Here is a 17,403-nt window from a genome sequence, read left to right on the forward strand (position 1 = left end):
GAAAATGCACTTACATCCTGGCGGATCCTCCGCAGCATTTGTTTGGAGCTCCAGGTGGCCAGGTGAACCTTGGTAAACTCTTCAAACACTGTGACAAACTTGCATGACACGGGATCCACCGTACACGTCTGATTCGCTCGCTTCATACGCGCTAGGACATTTATCTATATGGGTGAAATTATGATCAGATTGTCATGTAACCACCGAACGCTCGGGGAGCTAAAAAACAAGGAAGGCTTACCACGGTGGTGTGTAAAATGGCTAGACTACGATCGACATTAGTGTTATCTATTTTCGGGATCTGCGTTCGATTACCCTTTTTGTTAGTAACTATTTTTTTTTCCTGCTAAAAGAAATGTTTCCCTCACCATATATTCGTCGGCTTTTCTGCAAAGATGATTTTGTATTAACCGGATGTTGTCAAAATATCGTATGTATTTGTTGGTCCTAGGTGCAACGGTCATGTATTTTGCCCGAACTGCAAATCGTTCGGTATGCTTATGCTAAATCAGCCAAGATTTAAAAGATTAGTAGATTTCGAGGCAGCAGAAAGATATGAGCTAAAAGTTTATTATTCGCACCTCGTTACTGATATAGATTACCAGTGGTATGCAATTCGGATACTTTTTCGCAAGATATTTCATTGTATCAATAGAGAGACCTACACCCTAAATCACAATAGCAACATCAATACCGTTGTTGCATAGATACATCATACGATCGATCCCCTTTTATCTTGTTCCTGAGCCCCGTTGCTTCCTCCCCTTCAAGCCTACCTCGATAACAAGACTCTCTTTGCGGTCGGCATATCCTTTAAGCATCTTATCCAACGTGTCCAGCATCAATTGGCTTTGTGCTTCATAGCCAGCAACAACCTCTTGATCAGGTAAATTTTCTCCGGCATGGTATGAGGATGCCCATAGCACCTCTGACTTGTGTTCTGGATCAAAGCTGCGCAGCAGACTACGCACATGGTCTGTGGAAAGCACGGTCGTAATACCAATTCTAAAAGAACGGGAACAATACAGGACAACGATATATATGCTTTCAGTTACAATAGTGAGAGAGCGTCATAAGCACAATGATTATACCTGTGAGCCAACAGACTTGCCAACGTGGATTTGCCACTGCCAGACGTACCGCCCAACAAGATACATACAGACTCTTGCCGATGAACAATACGCCATGCAATCTCAAGATCGATCAGGGGATTCGTGTAGCGGAATCGACCCAAGATCGTTTGCAAATGGCGAAGAAAGCGATCGAGTTCAAACGTTTGTTGCTTCTGTGCACCAACACTATCGATATAATCTGCTTTGGCCACAAGCGAGTGAGTTATGGTATTTTCTACGCCAGCTTTCACATATATAGAATATAATAGGACACTCTCTTACTCAATATCTCTTGTATATGTGCGTGTTTCACACCGATAAACGATAGCATGAGTTGCACATGGTGAAGGTTGCACCACGTCTGCCCAGGATCATTAGCAGCTGTCCGGATTGCAAACGATAGCATGCTAAGGAGGAGTTCATTTCACCGCCCACAGGGCAGCTCTTAAACGGAAAGTGGGAGGGAAAAAAAAGAAGTTGAAATAAGTTGAATAATTATTTTACGGAAAATCGGTTTTGCAAAGTTGACAGGGTCCACACGGGCTGTTCAAGTCACACAAGGGCAAAAGGAATCACACGTCATGCAAAGGCCCCAACACAGCACATGTGGGACACCTACAGGATAAATACAAGCAGGATGTGCGCGACGATCCCACTGTGGCAATTACCGGCATCAGGTAAAAGTTTATTACAAAGTAAGGGCCAAGTTGTTTCGGAAGACCCGAGCATGCTATTTGTCAAAAGTGCACCAATCGCATCTGTCTTCCAATGCTGGATCACAGTTGGCTTTATGAGTATAAGGGAATTTTGCCTTCCTTATACTGATACAAGCATACACCGAGCGATCCATCCCTATCTTTTTTTTTTTTTTTGCTCTTCCAATGAAATGAACAGGGCATGAAAAGCATATAAATACTGGATCGTTCTAGTCGCATCCTTTCCAACCCGTCCCTTTTTCCCTCATATATCCCTGGTTATTACTAGTTTTGTACCACGATGATGATCGCCGCTCGCCGATTCCTTGCTACCTCTGGCAAGCGCCATTACGCTACTGCACAAGCATTACGCGAAGCTGTCACTACTACCGGTGGCGGCGATGCCCCTTACTTTCCTGATGAGCCTGCTGGTCCATTCATGAAAACCGCTGTTCCCGGCCCTGAGTCTAAGCGAATCATGACTCAATTGGATAACTACCAAGACACTCGATCTGTCTTTTTTGTTGCTGGTAAGTCGCCGTAAACACATCTTCTTGTTGGGAAACAAACAGGATCAGTGCTGAAACATGTTTCTGACTGGATTTGCTGCTATTGTGACGTGTGATATAGATTTCGAAAAGTCCAAGGGCAATTATATCGTTGATGCCGACGGCAATGCTATGTTGGACGTTTTTGCGCAGATCGCATCCATTCCTGTCGGTTACAATAACCCTGCTTTCCTTAACCTCGCAAAAGAGCCTGCTTTCCAAACAGCACTTGCCAACCGGTAAGAGGAGGAGTGCGCTAGAACTATACATGATCTCATATTGACGTTGTTCTTGTTGCTGGGATGATGTGTTAGAGCGGCCCTCGGCGTCAATCCTAATAAGGACTGGGTAGATTCAGTCGAGAAGGCATTCATGCGTGTCGCTCCTGCGGGCATGTCGAACGTATTCACAGTCATGTGTGGATCATGCGCGAACGAGAACGCATTCAAGACTGCATTCATGTACAAGGCGGCTAAACGACGTGGCGATAAAGACTTTTCGTTAAATGAATTGCAATCATGCATGCACAATCAAGCACCTGGCTCGCCTGATATGGCCATCCTTAGCTTCTCCCGTGGATTCCACGGCCGTTTATTCGGTTCATTGGCGGCAACTTCCAGCAAGGCCCTCCACAAAGTCGATATTCCTGCCTTCAATTGGCCCAAGGCCACGTTCCCTCAACTCAAATACCCGCTCCACATGCATCAAGAGCACAACAGTCAGGTCGAGCAACAATCGCTGCACGAAGTGGAGCAGTTATTGAACAAGCACGATGTTGCTGCCATTGTGGTAGAGCCGATCCAGTCCGAAGGAGGCGATAACCACGGTATGTGTCGTTTCGTGTCGTGTGTATGGACGCACACGTTTCGTTATCTATATATCCATATATGGAATAGGAGTATTATGCATCCATACAAATATACTAACTAGCAAAGAAAAAAATTCATCTCTCTGATATGCTAGCCTCACCACACTTTTTCCGCCAATTACAAGCCATCTGTCAAAAGAATGACATTTTGTTCATCATTGACGAGGTCCAAACTGGTGCTGGCGCCACTGGCACCTTTTGGGCACATGAAGCATGGGATTTGCCCAGTCCGCCAGATATGGTGACATTTTCCAAGAAATTCCAAGCCGCTGGATTCTATTTGAATCGACGACTGCGACCCACAAAGCCTTATCGCTTGTACAACACATGGATGGGCGACCCGGTACGCGCCATGCAAGCTGCTGCGATTGTTAACGAAATTGAAGATAAGCAACTCCTGAATAATGTCAAGAGCACTGGCAGCTATCTGCAGCACCATCTCTCTGGCAACAACAAGCTTGATTCTGTACGCGGTCAAGGTGCATTCATCGCCTTTGATCTCGAGTCGCCAGCCAAGCGCGACAAGTTTTTGATAGATATGCGCCAATTGGGTGTCAACGTGGGAGGCTGTGGTGACAAGACCGTCCGCCTGCGGCCAATGCTGACTTTCCAAAAGCACCACGCTGACATTTTGCTTGAAACTATGGAACGTGCGTTATGAATAAAAAAAATTTTGTTTTACTCGTTTTCTTCTCAGTACTTTTTGCTGTTCATATTGTGTTGAACAGCAGTAATTACACGTTCTGGCTTCTCGATCTTCTTTTGTGTTGTGATCCATATCCAATAGCACCTGCGAACAAATTTGGTTTAGCGGCGTGGACAATTATGCGGTCGTTCATTGGGTCTAACTTGAGAACGGACGCCCAATATTTCTTTGGCATGATTGATTTCGACTAAATAGGTGCTTTTTCTTTGTAATACTTTGGTGCCATAGCTTTTTCTTGCGTGTTGTCTCGTGTTGTGTGCCAGCATAAGTCTCTGTTGACATGGAAAACGAATTGCGCCAGCGGAAGCGGGTTGAATCCGAACCAGAGCAAAGCGAGCAATCAGGCTCTCGGCTTTTACATGACGTGGATGAAACAAAAAAATTAGAAGAGGCGCGTCCGTTCCAAGAGCGTACGCCATTAACGTGGAAGGACGGTCTGGCAGCCCTTGCACTGGGTGCCATGGCCATACCGATTCGGATGAACGCTTTAGATGAGCCTCATGAAGTTGTGTAAGTGACGTTTTACCACTCATGTGTTAAAAATCTTGATCGTTTATTTTTTACTAACTCTACACGTGTAGTTTCGATGAAGTCCACTTTGGCACATTTGCAAATAAATACATTAACAAGGAATTCTTTTTTGATGTACATCCACCTGTAAGTACCGATATGGAATATATGTTTAGACGTTGTGTCTGCGTGAGGGCGTATTTTGGGATATATAGCGCTAAACGTACAGATTTCTTGTAAAACATGTAGCTCGCTAAGATGCTTATTGCCCTCGCGGGTCGAGCGGCTGGATACGACGGTAACTTTGACTTTAGCAAGATTGGCAAGTACGTTGGGAGGCTGGGAAGGGGACACAAACGCATAACTGTGGATACTGATGGGTATATCTACGCACAGTGACTATACTACAGGGGATGTACCTTACGTCGCGATGCGAACTGTTGGCGCACAGTTGGGATTACTGATGGTCCCAATGATATATATGACTTTGCGCCAAAGCGGTATCTCGATCCATGCTTCTCTATTCGCTGCTCTCGCATTATGTTATGGTAAAGAAAATTCGAAAGGAACAGGAACACGCGAAGACAAAGGTTTGGCTAACTTAATTGTGAATATTCGGATTTTAGAGAATAGCATGGTTGCAAACAACCGACTGATCTTACTGGATGCACCACTCTTGTTTTTCACTGCCTTGACCATTCTTTGCTGGACACGATTTTTCAATCAAAGCTCTCAGTAAGCCACCTTTCCACTGTATACCCATTTATTTTTGCTCGATTGCTCGAAAAGATGATGACTAACTCGTTTATTCAAAATAGACCATTTGGACGTAGATGGTGGTTCTGGTTAGCATTTACGGGTGTGAATCTAGGTCTTACCGTAAGCTGCAAGTGGGTAGGTTTATTCACGATTGCCACGATCGGTGTCTCTACTGTACGCGATTTATGGCGGATATTAGGAGACTTGAATGTTACAAAGGTGAGCTGTATGTTATTTAATTCGCCTATAAAACCAATAGCCTTTTATCCCGTGTATATATTCTAATGTGAATTGGGAGGGAGGATAGAAAACTTATAACCACCATATTTTGGCTCGAGTCATCTGCTTGGTCGTCATACCTGTATCCATATATATCAGCACATTCTATTTCCATTTCCTCAGCCTGCCTTTGTCTGGCGATGGTGATGCGCACATGTCAGCTGCTTTCCAACACTCGCTCGTTGGCCACGAAGTACCAGATAGTCCTATCGACATTGCTTATGGCTCAAAGATTACTGTCCGACACTTGGCAACTAATGGTGGATACCTTCACTCGCACAAATCTTCATATCCTCAAGGCAGTAAACGTAAGGAAATTTTCAGCTATGTCTTCGATCTTGATATAGAGCTATAAAAGAAAAGATGGATGGTGCGTTGTAATTTATTATGTTTATGTATTATAGAGCAACAAGTAACTCTGTATCCTCACCGAGACGAGAACAACTGGTGGGTCATCCGAAAACTGAACAGCACGTTGGATGAAGCCAATGATCCAGCTGATGTCATGGGCGCAGATGGCAAAACATGGATTCAATACATTCGCCATGGAGATATTGTGCGCTTAGAGCATGTAAGCACCAGCCCACGAAAGCTGCACAGCCACGATGAAACGCCACCCATGACAGATGTTGAATACCACAAGGAAGTCAGTGCTTATGGTTTTCCCAACTTTGAAGGCGATGCCAACGACTTTTGGCGAGTGGATATTGAAGGTGCCAAGGAAGGAGATAAATTGCAGACTTTACGCAGCAACTTCCGCCTTTTCCATGCGCTACAATCATGTTCCTTGTTCTCACATCCAGTACAGCTGCCCGATTGGGGCTTTGGCCAACAAGAGGTGACATGTATCCAGAATGGCAAGAAGCCTAAAACTATGTGGGTGATTGAAGAGTCCACAAATGATCTATGTAAGTTCTACTTTCTCCACATTCTGAATAGCAAATGAGTGATGAGAGTGAGAGCTAATGCATATATGCGTCCATTGTTTATAGTACCTGAAGGCACAGAGATGGTCAACTACAAAGTGCCTGGATTTTGGAGTAAATTTATCGAGCTACACAAGGTCATGTGGACGGCCAACGAAGGATTGACGCAGTCGCACCCTTACGAATCCCGACCCTCCTCTTGGCCCACGTTACGCAGCGGCATTTCCTTCTGGGCAACCCCGGATCGGCACATTTACTTTATTGGTAACCCCGTTGTCTACTGGGCTTCGACGGTCGCCATTTTCCAGTTCTTCATCCTGTGGTTTTTCTTCCAGCTCCGAGGCAAACGTGGTTACAGCGACCACTATCAGGGTAACAAGCCGAATTTTGCCATCAGAATATCATAGGGAGGTTGAAAGCTGAGCATGGCTTTACTAAAACGTCAATTTGCTCATAGGTCGTCGCGCATTTTATGAAAGCACAGGAGGATTTTATGTAATGGGCTGGCTTATGCACTATCTGCCGTTTTATTTGATGAACCGCCAATTGTTCCTGCACCACTACCTTCCGTCGCTGTACTTTGCCATTCTGGTGCTTGCCGTCGGCGTGGATCTCGCACTGACCAAGTTCTCTCCCAAGGGCCGTGTTCTCTTTGTTATCATACTATCGGTCGCTACAATCTCTGTATTCCGAGAGTTTGAACCACTCACATACGGAAAAGAGTGGACTAATGAACGATGTCAAGCGAACCAATGGTTGGACACCTGGCAGTTTGGGTGCGAGAAATACCCCACTGTTGGTAGCATCAAGCCTTTGAAAAAGGTGGTCTTGAATGATGCAGGTACAATTGTAGGTGATGATGCTATGGCCGAATCTTTATTACATAACAACGAAGAAGCAACTGGATTTGCAAACAAGGAGTGGACGATAAATGTCGAGCATGGCGACGCTTCTTGAAATAAACAGAAAGTGTGTGGCGCAAAACTTTGCTTTGGCGCTGAATAAAGTTTTACCTCAAATTTTTTTTTTCCAACGTGCACTTCTTTAACTTCATCTTTCGACAAACAACATGGGCAACGTTAGTATTTTCTCTTTTGATTTTTAAATCAGTCGTGCTGGTAATGTGTGTAAGGTAAAGATTCAGAGAGATTTAACAATCGTCTTATGAAACAGGGAGCAAAGGCACAAATGAAGCGTGAGCGCAATGCCAAGGCTGGTGGCAAGGAGGCCAAGTCGCAGCTCAAAGTGGTAAGTGCTTTTCTCGTCGAAATATGAGAAGATCGAGCAAATCTTGGTGATGGGTTCGCTCTAAACTTAATCATAATAATAGAATGCTGCTGCCAAGAACATTGTCTGCAAAACCTGCTTCCAAACCTTCCTCACCACGGCCAGTGAGAAATTGTAAGCTTGCTTTTTTTTTGCTCATTTGATGCTCATTATGCTGAACATATATACTCATTGTGTATTGTAGGCTCGAACAACACGCTGATAGCAAGCATGGCAAGACTGTAAAAGAGTGCTTCCCCGGTAAATTAAATTGATTTTTGGCTTACCGAAAGGATATGACAAATGTGCATATGCAACTAAACTCCTTTTGTTAACCGTTTACTGTCGATGCTTTATATAGACTTCGCTCCTAAATAATTTACTACTGCATTCACAAGCATAATACTTTTTTTTTGTAGTCGATGTTCTCCATGTCTCTCTCTACTCTACTACTATACCACATATACTCTACTCATTAAAGCTTTCTGTAGCCCATATTTTTTTCTCTCTTTTACATGTCCAACCACTAGGTAAAAGTACAACAACGAGAATAGAAAGTGCGCTTTGTGCATAATTGGTTGATATAGTTATGAAAAGTTTGGTTTGGGATCTTTTTTATTAATTATGGGTTCAATGGAGTGACTACATAACCATTTGCAAATAACTTTGGTATAGGACGGTATAGTATCGAGAAACAATAATTACATTTAAGCGGTCAAAAAGAAGCAGAAGGTGAAATGATGATGCTGGGAGTTTTAGACAATAATCTTTGCGACCAAGCATCATACGGCAGGGACATGAACAACACAACAGATATCTTCTGTGTATGTATTTTAAAGGCGGGTCATGCTCAAGCCGTTATACAGGTTCAGATCATAGAATAGATCGTATGCATCTTCATAGTTGCTCAAGTAGTATCTTTATTGATATATGAACTCTGCTATTGACCCTAAATAAACTTCGTTTGATTTAACAATGTACCTATTTTCCGAGATTACCATTAAGTTATCTACAGATCTTTCGATTCGAAAAAAAGGAGTGCCCAAGACATATAATAAGCCCGCACACAGAAACCATGCCCTTTCCACGCTTCATTTGGTTATATATTATAGTACATAATTTATTTGGGTGGAGGAGGAAATAGCGAATTATTACAAGTGAATCTATTATGTGCAGGAGGCAATAACTTAGATGTTAAAGTACGTGATAGCTGCAATGCTGGCAGTAACCAAGAAAGAGTTTGTGGTGAGCCAAGTTGCGCTGCTCTCTCCGTCAGCATCTTGGGCAGCAACGGTAGAGTCGGAAGATGCTGCCGAGGAGCTAGCAGAAACTGAAGCACTGGGCTGAGCTGTGGTACCATTGATATTGCCTGCGCCTTCCTTGTATGCCTGTTGGTTGTTGCACTGACCGACAGTCTCGAGCTCGAACGATTCCATAAAGGTAGGCATGTACTCAATAGCAGCGTCAACAGTGACATTGTACAAGTCGTGGGACAAGGACATACCGCCTGTAGTGGTGTTTGTGGCGGCCCATTCAGTAATGTTACCCTTAATCCAGTCGACCTGGAAGGTGTCAGCATGCTCAGTCAAGTACCAATCGTTAGTGTCAGTGGACCAGATGACAGCTATATACACACAGTCACATATATACACTGAGTTAGCAAACAGAAATACAAACATACAAAAGCAGAAGAGCTAGAAGCTCTGTATTACTACCGAGAATAGAATACTATACGTACGAGTGAATCCGAGGGCTTTGCAGATGTCACGGACACGGTTATCGATGTTGCCGAAAGGTGGTCTGAAGTATTTAGGCGAAACACCAATAACTTCTTTGATAATTTGCTCGTTCCACTTGAGTTCACCGACCAACTCCTCGTTCGTCAACGTGGTCATGTAGCTATGGGACCATGAGTGCATAGCAATTTCGTGACCTTGGTCATAGGCTTCCCTCAAAATCAGGGGGAACTCTTTTACTTGTGTACCGACAATGAAGAAGGTGACCTTTTGATTCACGGACTTGAGGTATTCTAACAAGCGTGGGGTATCGGCACTAGGTCCATCGTCAAATGTGACACTCCATTTTCCCGGAGGACAAGTATACAAGTCATCAGGTTGAAGACATTGAGTGAATGTCCAAACACAGTTGGGATCACCAGTAACACCGGTGGGTTGCTGGAGCACTAGATAAATCCATTATGTACATGAGTCAATTGCTCCCTTGAGACGGTTATTGCAATGGAGATACAAGTATTGGTACTTACCGCCATCAGCGCTCTGTTGAATGATAGGGGCATCAGTGATGGTGACGTTTGAGATCAATTCGAGCCACTCGGGCTTGGGCGTAGGCACCACATAAGATTCAGGATAGGTTTCCTGGAATTGGAAAGTCGACTGAGCGTTCACGGCAGCAAGGCCGAGGGTGATAGCGAGAACAAGTTTAGACAGCATTACGTGGATGTTGTTGATTAAGTAAAAGAGATAGAGAAAAAAAGGAGGATCGGTGCGTTGTTGTAGTGAAGGGAATCAAATAGGAAGGAAAGGAGGGTAGCGTGGGCTCACTTAAAGGAAAGGTGGTTTTTTATACCAGGTTCTGTATTTTTAGAAATAAAAGAGTGGCGAAGTATTCTGGCGAAAACACAGAAAGTAAACAAAACAAATATGTAGGCAAGAGTGGGCGCCCGGTTTGCAAAGTTATGACCTTTAAATAGAAGATGAAAACAAGTTGGACTGGGCAATGCGAGCTTATTTTGGAGATGTCTTGTGCAACTCAGTGAATTCCAGGAACAACAAAATCGTCAATTGACCGGAGTCGTGTTGCACGAGCGACGGAAAACGAAGAAAACTACAATACAGACAAATTTGTTATGTTTTGTATATATTTAGATAACTTTTTCAAAGCCATCTTGTTAGATCTTGCCATCTCAAAAGACGCCTCAATGCTACCATCTTTGTTCTTGCACCTTTCCTACCTATGTATATTGCTAAGCAGCTTGCTAGGGAGTTGAGGCTTGGTTGTATGATAAGTACTGCGGCTCGTTAACGAGGGCTCTGTCCTTTTTCACTTTTTCAATTGAAATTGTGTGCGCAAAGATAGGTATTACACTCCGCTCGTGTATTCGTCTTATTTAGAGCGAATTCAAGCCGGCATGAATATGAGGTATGCATGCATCAAATTTACCAGTTTAGCTTAGTAAGTTTGGCCAACACCCTGCTAAATTATAGCACGAAAAGTTTCATTTAGCAGTTAAAGCTTAGATCGATAAAAGTTAAGCTTTTTCATAATTTTATATATGATACTGATCATTTATAATACTCCAGCACACATTGGCGAGACCAAAGAAATATATGCCCGAAATATATAAAAAATAATTTGGGCGCTGCAAACGGTTTATTACCATTTACAACAGAAAAAAACATTGTGCGGACTACAGTCCCCAATCTTTTTTTCCTTTTCTCGTGCTTTCAATCCATATTCGGTTGTTTTCTTTTATATCGTAAGCATGGAACGTCAAGAAACTTTTGGGATTTTGATTCATCCTCAGCGCTATTTCCTATTTACCTCCGCAAAGCAAAATAACCATTTTACGCGGCCTGTTTCATTGGACAATATTGGGGAACACAGATAGAATCCAAAGAGTATTAATTATGTGCCTTTGGGAGATTTTGGCCATACTTGGTACTACCGTTTTTCCTATATCCTAGTTAACTGTTAATGTTTATGTGTTTGTGTGTGCGTAAACTAGTAAGAGTAAATAGTGATCGGCGATAAACATAATGTGTCTAGTTTTCTTGGGAAAAGGGATTGAAAAAGCAACCTTACGCCTTATACTCCTTTAAACCTTGTTTGATAACAGGTATAAAAACGAGAGTCCGTTCTGTCCCTTAATGTTTGTATGCCGAATTGAAAACAGAAACATTTACAAAGCGCGCTGGCTAAATGCAAAACCGTATGGTGAGTGCTCTCCGCGCGCATATGTTGCCATATGCACATGCGCCCTGGCAATTATAGACCACCATGAGGATGAACCAAACCCAGAGTTAATTGTGATATCATATAGCAACAACTGAAAAAGAGTCAACTCCCGCCGCAACCAGACACCCTGTAATGTATATAGCACCGCCTCGTATCTCTCCTCACTCGAGGTTTCAAAAGGCTAATAGGAAAGAGACCCTTGGACACTCTCGTAAAAGGTCAAGGATGAATAAGAAGAAGAATTGCTGCTTAACCTTTTGAGGGAGTTATGTTGAACACGCTCATAGGAATTATCAACAATGGAGAGCACAAGGAGTGGTATCACTCGATAGCTGTGAAAGTTACTACCACTACTGTTGTAACTACACTACTTACTCACACGCTGCGGGGAGATGAAAAGTAAGAGTGAATAGCCACACTGAAGAATTCTTCCTTTAGGTGATACCAGACATGATGAGCTCGAAAAGAACAATGATGGTCGGTTTTGACCGATTCATCTGTTTTGTGCTATCGCAAATAGTACACAGACCAAATGGAGTTAAATACAGCAGTAACTTCTGTTCAAAAGCGGCAATGACAACGCCTTTTCGAAATCATGCTTTTTAATAATCGTAGAATGGGTATAAGAAGCTAAAGTCTTCATAAGGTAGCTCATATGATGACACTTCTTTTTGTAGTTACTCTCTGCCTTGTACGAATGGTGATGTACGGATGATCAGAAAAACATTAGGACGTTGATGGGTAACGACAGGACTGTATTATCATTTGTAAGCCACGTAGAACGATACTAATGGTTGGCGCATTTTGCTTTTCAACGTGGCGTGCCACGAACTTCCATTTGGCTGATGGGGGGATTTTAACTTGGCGCATGATAGAATGGCCGACGACGTTTTTCACTAGGCGTTATAATATAGCATTTTGATATATTTTGTTTTGGTTCCTTTTATTTTTTTTGATATCGTTTATTTATTCACAAAAAAAAGCTAATAAACAATAGGCATTACAACTTTGATTCCTGCAAAATACATTGCGGAAATAAACGTTTTCTCGTGTGCTGAATCCACCCTTGGCAATCGCTTTGAAGTGATCAAGTGGGCTGAACCGATAATTCGTGGGATCAAAATGTCGTATTTTGTTAAAAGCTCTCACTTACCGCCAATGTACCTTTAATTTCGGCCAAAACTCTTCGATAGGGTTAAGAAATGTGATATATGGAGGTAGGTAATTCACGGGCTTCTACTGCTTCTTTTACGTTTTTCGCAAGGTGGATACTTGCGTTGTCCATTATCAATGTCTTGCCAGACATATCGTTTTTCTCTCCAAAACACCATTAAAGTTTCTAGAAGCTGTGCAAGATGATCGACTCGTGTATCAATCTACGCTACCACTCGTTCTTCACCATCTTGTAACTTTCTTTTCTTTGTTCCAACTACGGCTTGTGGCTTTCGCAAAGAAAAATTCATTACTCTTTCGGTTGCAATAACCACTAAAATCGAAATATTAATACCTCGATGGTTTTGAACTACTACTTTTGCCTGCTCGCCTCTTTTAGATTGTCCAAATGTACGTTTAATATGTAGGTCTAATCCTGCCTCGTCAATATATATACAACTTGCAAAATAAATCTCTGGATTGTTGTTGATACCCAGTACCCATCCATCCGCTTCTTGATAATTTCAGGTGATGTACGTGCGTCTGGTACCTTTGTGGGTTCTTTCATCGTAGGGCCACACTTTTGTATAAGGTGCCTATATAAACCACTTTGCGTGTCATTGTTAAACCAAACTTCTCCCCAAGCAATTCTTGCGCCTCCTTGTTTATTTAAGTTGGATCATCAATGTACAGCTTTTGAAGAGTTGCGGTATCCTCAGGCTGTCGCTGTTGATGGCTGGCCTTACTTTCGATTTTTTCATTTGACTTAGTAAATAGGGCTCTTTTTGTTCTTGGAACGATTCCAATAATTCTGAGTAGTACGTACAGGCATAATAAGCTCACAAGCAACCGCAGCTGCGCTGATTGCCACGTTTGAATTAAATCAACAAGTTTAACAATCTGCATATCATTGTATTTTCTGTTAGATCCTGTCAAATAACAGCAGATCAGAAATTCTAAACGCGCGAATAGATACATAATGAATTGGATCGTTAATGATATTACTGCTGGGGCTAACAGCTTGCTTTGATGGATGCTTTCCTTGTTCTTACTCTAGGCTTTTCCTCTGTCGAACCAGTTTGTTTTTTTTTAGATTTTTCTTGTCCCGTTGGCTGTGGTTTCGTTTCCGAAAGATTCCTCCTGTGCATCGATTTCTATATGGAACTCATCAGATACCTCATGCTGTGCCATGATTAAATTTGATATTAGAAGTGTGCAGAATAATAAATTGTATAGACGCTTGTCATGTACCTTTTCAAATGAATTGGCTGCTCTCACCATTGTAACTAGTGAACGAGTGAATTTTTTCTCTTGTCTAATTCAGCGTTTACGATGCGATATGGATCGTACGCGTCAACAGACTTCTTGATAGGGTTGGAGCGGTTCATGCATCGGATGAGCTTTTGTGTTTTAGTCAGCAGAATAAATACTGTTAGTTATTCTCAATGACGTTGGATGATATTCGCTTCTTCAAGCCAAAAATGAATATCTTCTATTTAGAAATCGAATATTCATTTTTTAAACACGGGAACAAAAACCGGACATTATTTTTTTTTGCAGTGAAAGATGATCATGATAGTATCCATACGAATGGTGATTTACAAAATAGAGTATGTATGCCAATTGGGATGTTAAAAGATAATGTGTGTATGTGATGGAAGATATACAAGGATGAAAATGCCAGAAAAACCATCGTACTAAAGTTTTCAATACTTCTTCATTGCAATTTTTCATTAATGGTTACAAGTACTCGTTGAAAATTTCTGTAAGCTTCGTCTTCTGCGTGGAAACAACTGCTGAGTAATTCTTGTCGGTCCTGGTTCTCCTGCCTCTCATGATATTTATCGAATTCGACTAATAGTTTTAATGGTTCAGTATTGATATAAAAGAAGAATCTACTATTCCTCTGTCTCTTTAGCCGTGAAAAAGCGTTGGCAGAGAACAATATGCGGGAAGTGCTATAACTATGAGGGGAATGTTTTGTGTTTGGTTTCGTTAGGTTATTCCTTCTTTTTATTTACCAAAATGTGGAGTATAGATATAGCAGATAAAACAAACAGAAAGAGAATTAAGGGAGGGAGGGAGGGAGGGAGGGATAACATTCGAGTTCCTCGTTCCTCCTCGGATAGTTGAGCGATGACCTTCGCTGCGCTCGGTCATCTCGGACTGTCCATCGTCGTCATGGCTCCGCGCTCGGAATAATGTTCAATGCTTGCGATAAAGTTCCAACTTTTGTCCATCTTGTTAACGACACATTTTTGAACTCTTTCGTTTGTTCTAATAATACCAATGCTTTTTGCCGATCATGGTTGGTGTACAATTTAGCCGCAGCAACATTCAGCAAAAGAGAACGATACTTCCACGGTCCTTTACTTGCTTTTTCGTCCGTTTGGGGTAGTTATCGAGGACTAGTCCATGGCATGCTTCGAAACCGTTCCGAATATATCTCTTGCTTGTATAAGACCATGGTTCAAAAGCTGCAGACTTGGCGTAACTGCGCAAATACCGGGGCGATTGTACATAAGATACAGGCGACGAGGGAACAAGAATTTCAAATTCTCTTTCTTCAATTATATCCACTACATCGTCATTCAAAGCAGAGCCCAGAAAAGCACGTCGTCTTGTACCGGGCAACAAACCGACATATCCACCAAGTGCCAAGTACTCGATATTTTTCCATCGTATCACCAATTCTTTCCAACTCTTGTCACGGCACCATAGGAAAAAAGTGTGCAGGATTTGTGCAAAAATGTGCGGAATTTGAGCGATGTGTAAGAATGTGCGTCTACGTAGTTTTTTGGACATTTTTTGCACACAGCTTTGTGCAGGATATGTATCCTTTTGCACACTCATTGCACACAACTGTGCTGGTTTTGTACGTTTTTACACACACCTTTAACGTCTGACAGAGTAACACTAGCGTTTCATTGGGTAGATACAACAGCATTTCTCCAAAAACAGGCTTCTCACTGGACGAGCCGTACAACGACAGAAAGTAACTCCCGATTATCATTGGACCAAACATACTATTCAATTGCTTTTTTATAGATATAGGATATAGCGTTTTATTCTTTTTTTTAGGACAACAAAAATCTGTTATGGGAATATTCATAGGGAAACAAATAATAAAAGAACGATGGCGATGCAAAGACTATGACGGAAGAAGAGAGGAACAAAAAGTGTGTAGTAGTACAGACTTTATCGTAATTAAAAAGAAGTTTAGCGGATAGACGACCTTGTTAGTAAAGGAATTGTTTATTTTAGCGATACGAGCAGAAAACACGCAAAAGCAGATCACGATAACAATACTTACACCAAAATTATTTATTCTTGCCAGTTTTGCGTGGTCTGCGCCGTCCTTCGTTCTCAGTATCATGAGCCACTATTCAATGAAGAATCATTAAGAACGAAGAACGAAGTTATGAATACGTTTAAGGTAACTTGAAGAGTACATACATACACTGCCTACCTGAAGCTGTTCTTCTTTGTCTCTTTGCTGTTGGTCTCGGTTGCTGCTGTTCTTCCTCATCATCCGTATGAGCAACATCCGGCAACGGAAGCAAGGGTTGACGATGACGCTCAGCTCTATTAAATTACAGAGTTAGAAACGTGTAATGTGATGTAAGTACAAGATTTTTTAATTCTTACTGTTGCCCAACCGTGATGCTAGCATCCCCTGTGACGACTTGTGCTGCTGCTGCTGCTGTTACTGATGACGAAGATGATGGTGCTGCTGCTGCCTCTACTGACGATGACGACGATGATGATAGTGATGGCGATGGTGAAGCTACTGCTGCTTCTACTTCTGGTGATAATGATGTCGTTGTTGTTGCTGATGATGATGCCGGGTTTTGCTCTATTGACAATGAAGTTATAGTTGACATAAACAGCCAGCTTTTTTTGATAGTGTGTTACTTACGATTCGTGGAGTCATCGTCACCCTTCAGCCAGAACTTTCGGATAAATAGACGCGCCCCCCAGTGGTCTACGCACATGGCCAGAGGAAGGTATGGTTGCGCTGCCTGCTCAAACTCTTGTAAAGTAATAAGCTGCATGTCGGTGCTAACGTCCTTCCAAAAACGAGGCAACGGTTTGTTTTTAATCTTGTACTTATTCATCAGCGTCAAGGATGCTTGCTCCGCAAGTGGTTTACAGCTGGCTTTCATCAACCTGAAGTATTGTTCTTTGTATCCAGGGCCTAAAGCTTTCTTTAACAATGATTTGAATATGTCCCAGCCAAATTGCATATCGACGATTTGCCCCTTGTTATTCTTGTACGTTGGCTGTTCTGTAGTACGCTCGAGAGGAGGAAAGGTCGGTAAGCGTGATGCTGGCACATGCGACAGGTCAACAGGACTAGTTGCGTTCTCTTGAAGAGCGCAACGCAGGAGGGTCTTCATTGTTTCCATTTCTTTTGCCATACAGTTGACCTTTTCTAATATTTCAGAGCGCTCTTCCTGCGTTTGATAGATGATATCGCGTAGTTGCTCACGATCTTCTTCGGATTTGCGTCTGTATTCAGAAAAGCTTCTTTGGATATCCCCAATAGTTTCAAGAAGTCTAGTGTAAGCTGGGTCAGAGTACATGGTGTATGTGGGTGATGTGAA

General features: G+C 42.4%; 6 protein-coding genes across 6 annotated transcripts; 3 read left to right on the forward strand and 3 right to left on the reverse strand.

The window, feature by feature from the left end:
• Nucleotides 1-45: 45 nt before the first annotated feature.
• BDB00DRAFT_193834 (uncharacterized protein) lies at nt 46-1,615 on the reverse strand. Its single transcript, XM_053116428.1, has 7 exons — nt 1,395-1,615; nt 1,092-1,311; nt 777-1,005; nt 582-668; nt 369-503; nt 242-266; nt 46-164 (listed from the first exon to the last, which is right to left on the reverse strand). Exons 1-7 carry the CDS (start codon nt 1,516-1,518, stop codon nt 82-84), a joined length of 903 nt encoding a protein of 300 aa, XP_052982075.1. The 5' UTR covers nt 1,519-1,615; the 3' UTR covers nt 46-81.
• A 670-nt stretch (nt 1,616-2,285) lies between these two features.
• Nucleotides 2,286-3,884, forward strand: BDB00DRAFT_759559 (4-aminobutyrate aminotransferase; the record flags this gene model as incomplete). Its single annotated transcript, XM_053119135.1, has 4 exons — nt 2,286-2,337; nt 2,438-2,594; nt 2,670-3,181; nt 3,319-3,884. The coding sequence occupies 4 exons, from the start codon at nt 2,286-2,288 to the stop codon at nt 3,882-3,884; spliced, it is 1,287 nt and encodes a 428-aa protein (XP_052982076.1).
• A 229-nt stretch (nt 3,885-4,113) lies between these two features.
• On the forward strand, nt 4,114-7,442 carry BDB00DRAFT_811966 (protein O-D-mannosyltransferase). The gene is made up of 11 exons (XM_053122662.1): nt 4,114-4,239; nt 4,321-4,439; nt 4,511-4,586; nt 4,689-4,765; nt 4,836-4,987; nt 5,066-5,174; nt 5,258-5,417; nt 5,506-5,785; nt 5,882-6,385; nt 6,470-6,775; nt 6,861-7,442. The coding sequence occupies exons 1-11, from the start codon at nt 4,210-4,212 to the stop codon at nt 7,358-7,360; spliced, it is 2,313 nt and encodes a 770-aa protein (XP_052982077.1). The 5' UTR covers nt 4,114-4,209; the 3' UTR covers nt 7,361-7,442.
• A 30-nt stretch (nt 7,443-7,472) lies between these two features.
• Nucleotides 7,473-8,047, forward strand: BDB00DRAFT_870035 (At2g23090 like protein; the record flags this gene model as incomplete). Its single annotated transcript, XM_053126661.1, has 5 exons — nt 7,473-7,481; nt 7,577-7,651; nt 7,734-7,804; nt 7,875-7,930; nt 8,031-8,047. The coding sequence occupies 5 exons, from the start codon at nt 7,473-7,475 to the stop codon at nt 8,045-8,047; spliced, it is 228 nt and encodes a 75-aa protein (XP_052982078.1).
• Nucleotides 8,048-8,768: 721 nt separating this feature from the next.
• BDB00DRAFT_927160 (uncharacterized protein) lies at nt 8,769-10,273 on the reverse strand. The gene is made up of 3 exons (XM_053128872.1): nt 9,933-10,273; nt 9,408-9,851; nt 8,769-9,293 (listed from the first exon to the last, which is right to left on the reverse strand). The coding sequence occupies exons 1-3, from the start codon at nt 10,117-10,119 to the stop codon at nt 8,857-8,859; spliced, it is 1,068 nt and encodes a 355-aa protein (XP_052982079.1). The 5' UTR covers nt 10,120-10,273; the 3' UTR covers nt 8,769-8,856.
• Nucleotides 10,274-14,952: 4,679 nt separating this feature from the next.
• BDB00DRAFT_870037 (uncharacterized protein) lies at nt 14,953-15,601 on the reverse strand (the record flags this gene model as incomplete). Its single annotated transcript, XM_053126662.1, has 2 exons — nt 14,953-15,036; nt 15,170-15,601. 2 exons carry the CDS (start codon nt 15,599-15,601, stop codon nt 14,953-14,955), a joined length of 516 nt encoding a protein of 171 aa, XP_052982080.1.
• Between the last annotated feature and the right edge of the window lie 1,802 nt (nt 15,602-17,403).

This window comes from Zychaea mexicana, assembly GCF_025766255.1.
Source record: "Zychaea mexicana strain RSA 1403 chromosome Unknown BDB00scaffold_18, whole genome shotgun sequence".
Taxonomy (NCBI): domain Eukaryota; kingdom Fungi; phylum Mucoromycota; class Mucoromycetes; order Mucorales; family Lichtheimiaceae; genus Zychaea; species Zychaea mexicana.

Bases quoted from the DNA above. Each gene is read 5' to 3' on its own strand.
- BDB00DRAFT_193834 (XM_053116428.1), bottom strand. From the start codon at position 1,518: ATGCTATCGTTTGCAATCCGGACAGCTGCTAATGATCCTGGGCAGACG. The intron at 1,312-1,394 runs GTAAGAGAGTGT...TGGCCAAAGCAG, and splicing joins ACATATACAAGAGATATTGA to ATTATATCGATAGTGTTGGT. The intron at 267-368 runs GTGAGGGAAACA...TGTCGATCGTAG, and splicing joins GAAAAGCCGACGAATATATG to TCTAGCCATTTTACACACCA.
- BDB00DRAFT_811966 (XM_053122662.1), top strand. From the start codon at position 4,210: ATGGAAAACGAATTGCGCCAGCGGAAGCGG. The intron at 5,786-5,881 runs GTAAGGAAATTT...TATGTATTATAG, and splicing joins ATATCCTCAAGGCAGTAAAC to AGCAACAAGTAACTCTGTAT. The intron at 6,386-6,469 runs GTAAGTTCTACT...CATTGTTTATAG, and splicing joins AGAGTCCACAAATGATCTAT to TACCTGAAGGCACAGAGATG.
- BDB00DRAFT_927160 (XM_053128872.1), bottom strand. From the start codon at position 10,119: ATGCTGTCTAAACTTGTTCTCGCTATCACCCTCGGCCTTGCTGCCGTG. The intron at 9,852-9,932 runs GTAAGTACCAAT...GGATTTATCTAG, and splicing joins TCAACAGAGCGCTGATGGCG to TGCTCCAGCAACCCACCGGT. The intron at 9,294-9,407 runs GTACGTATAGTA...GTGTGTATATAG, and splicing joins CAAAGCCCTCGGATTCACTC to CTGTCATCTGGTCCACTGAC.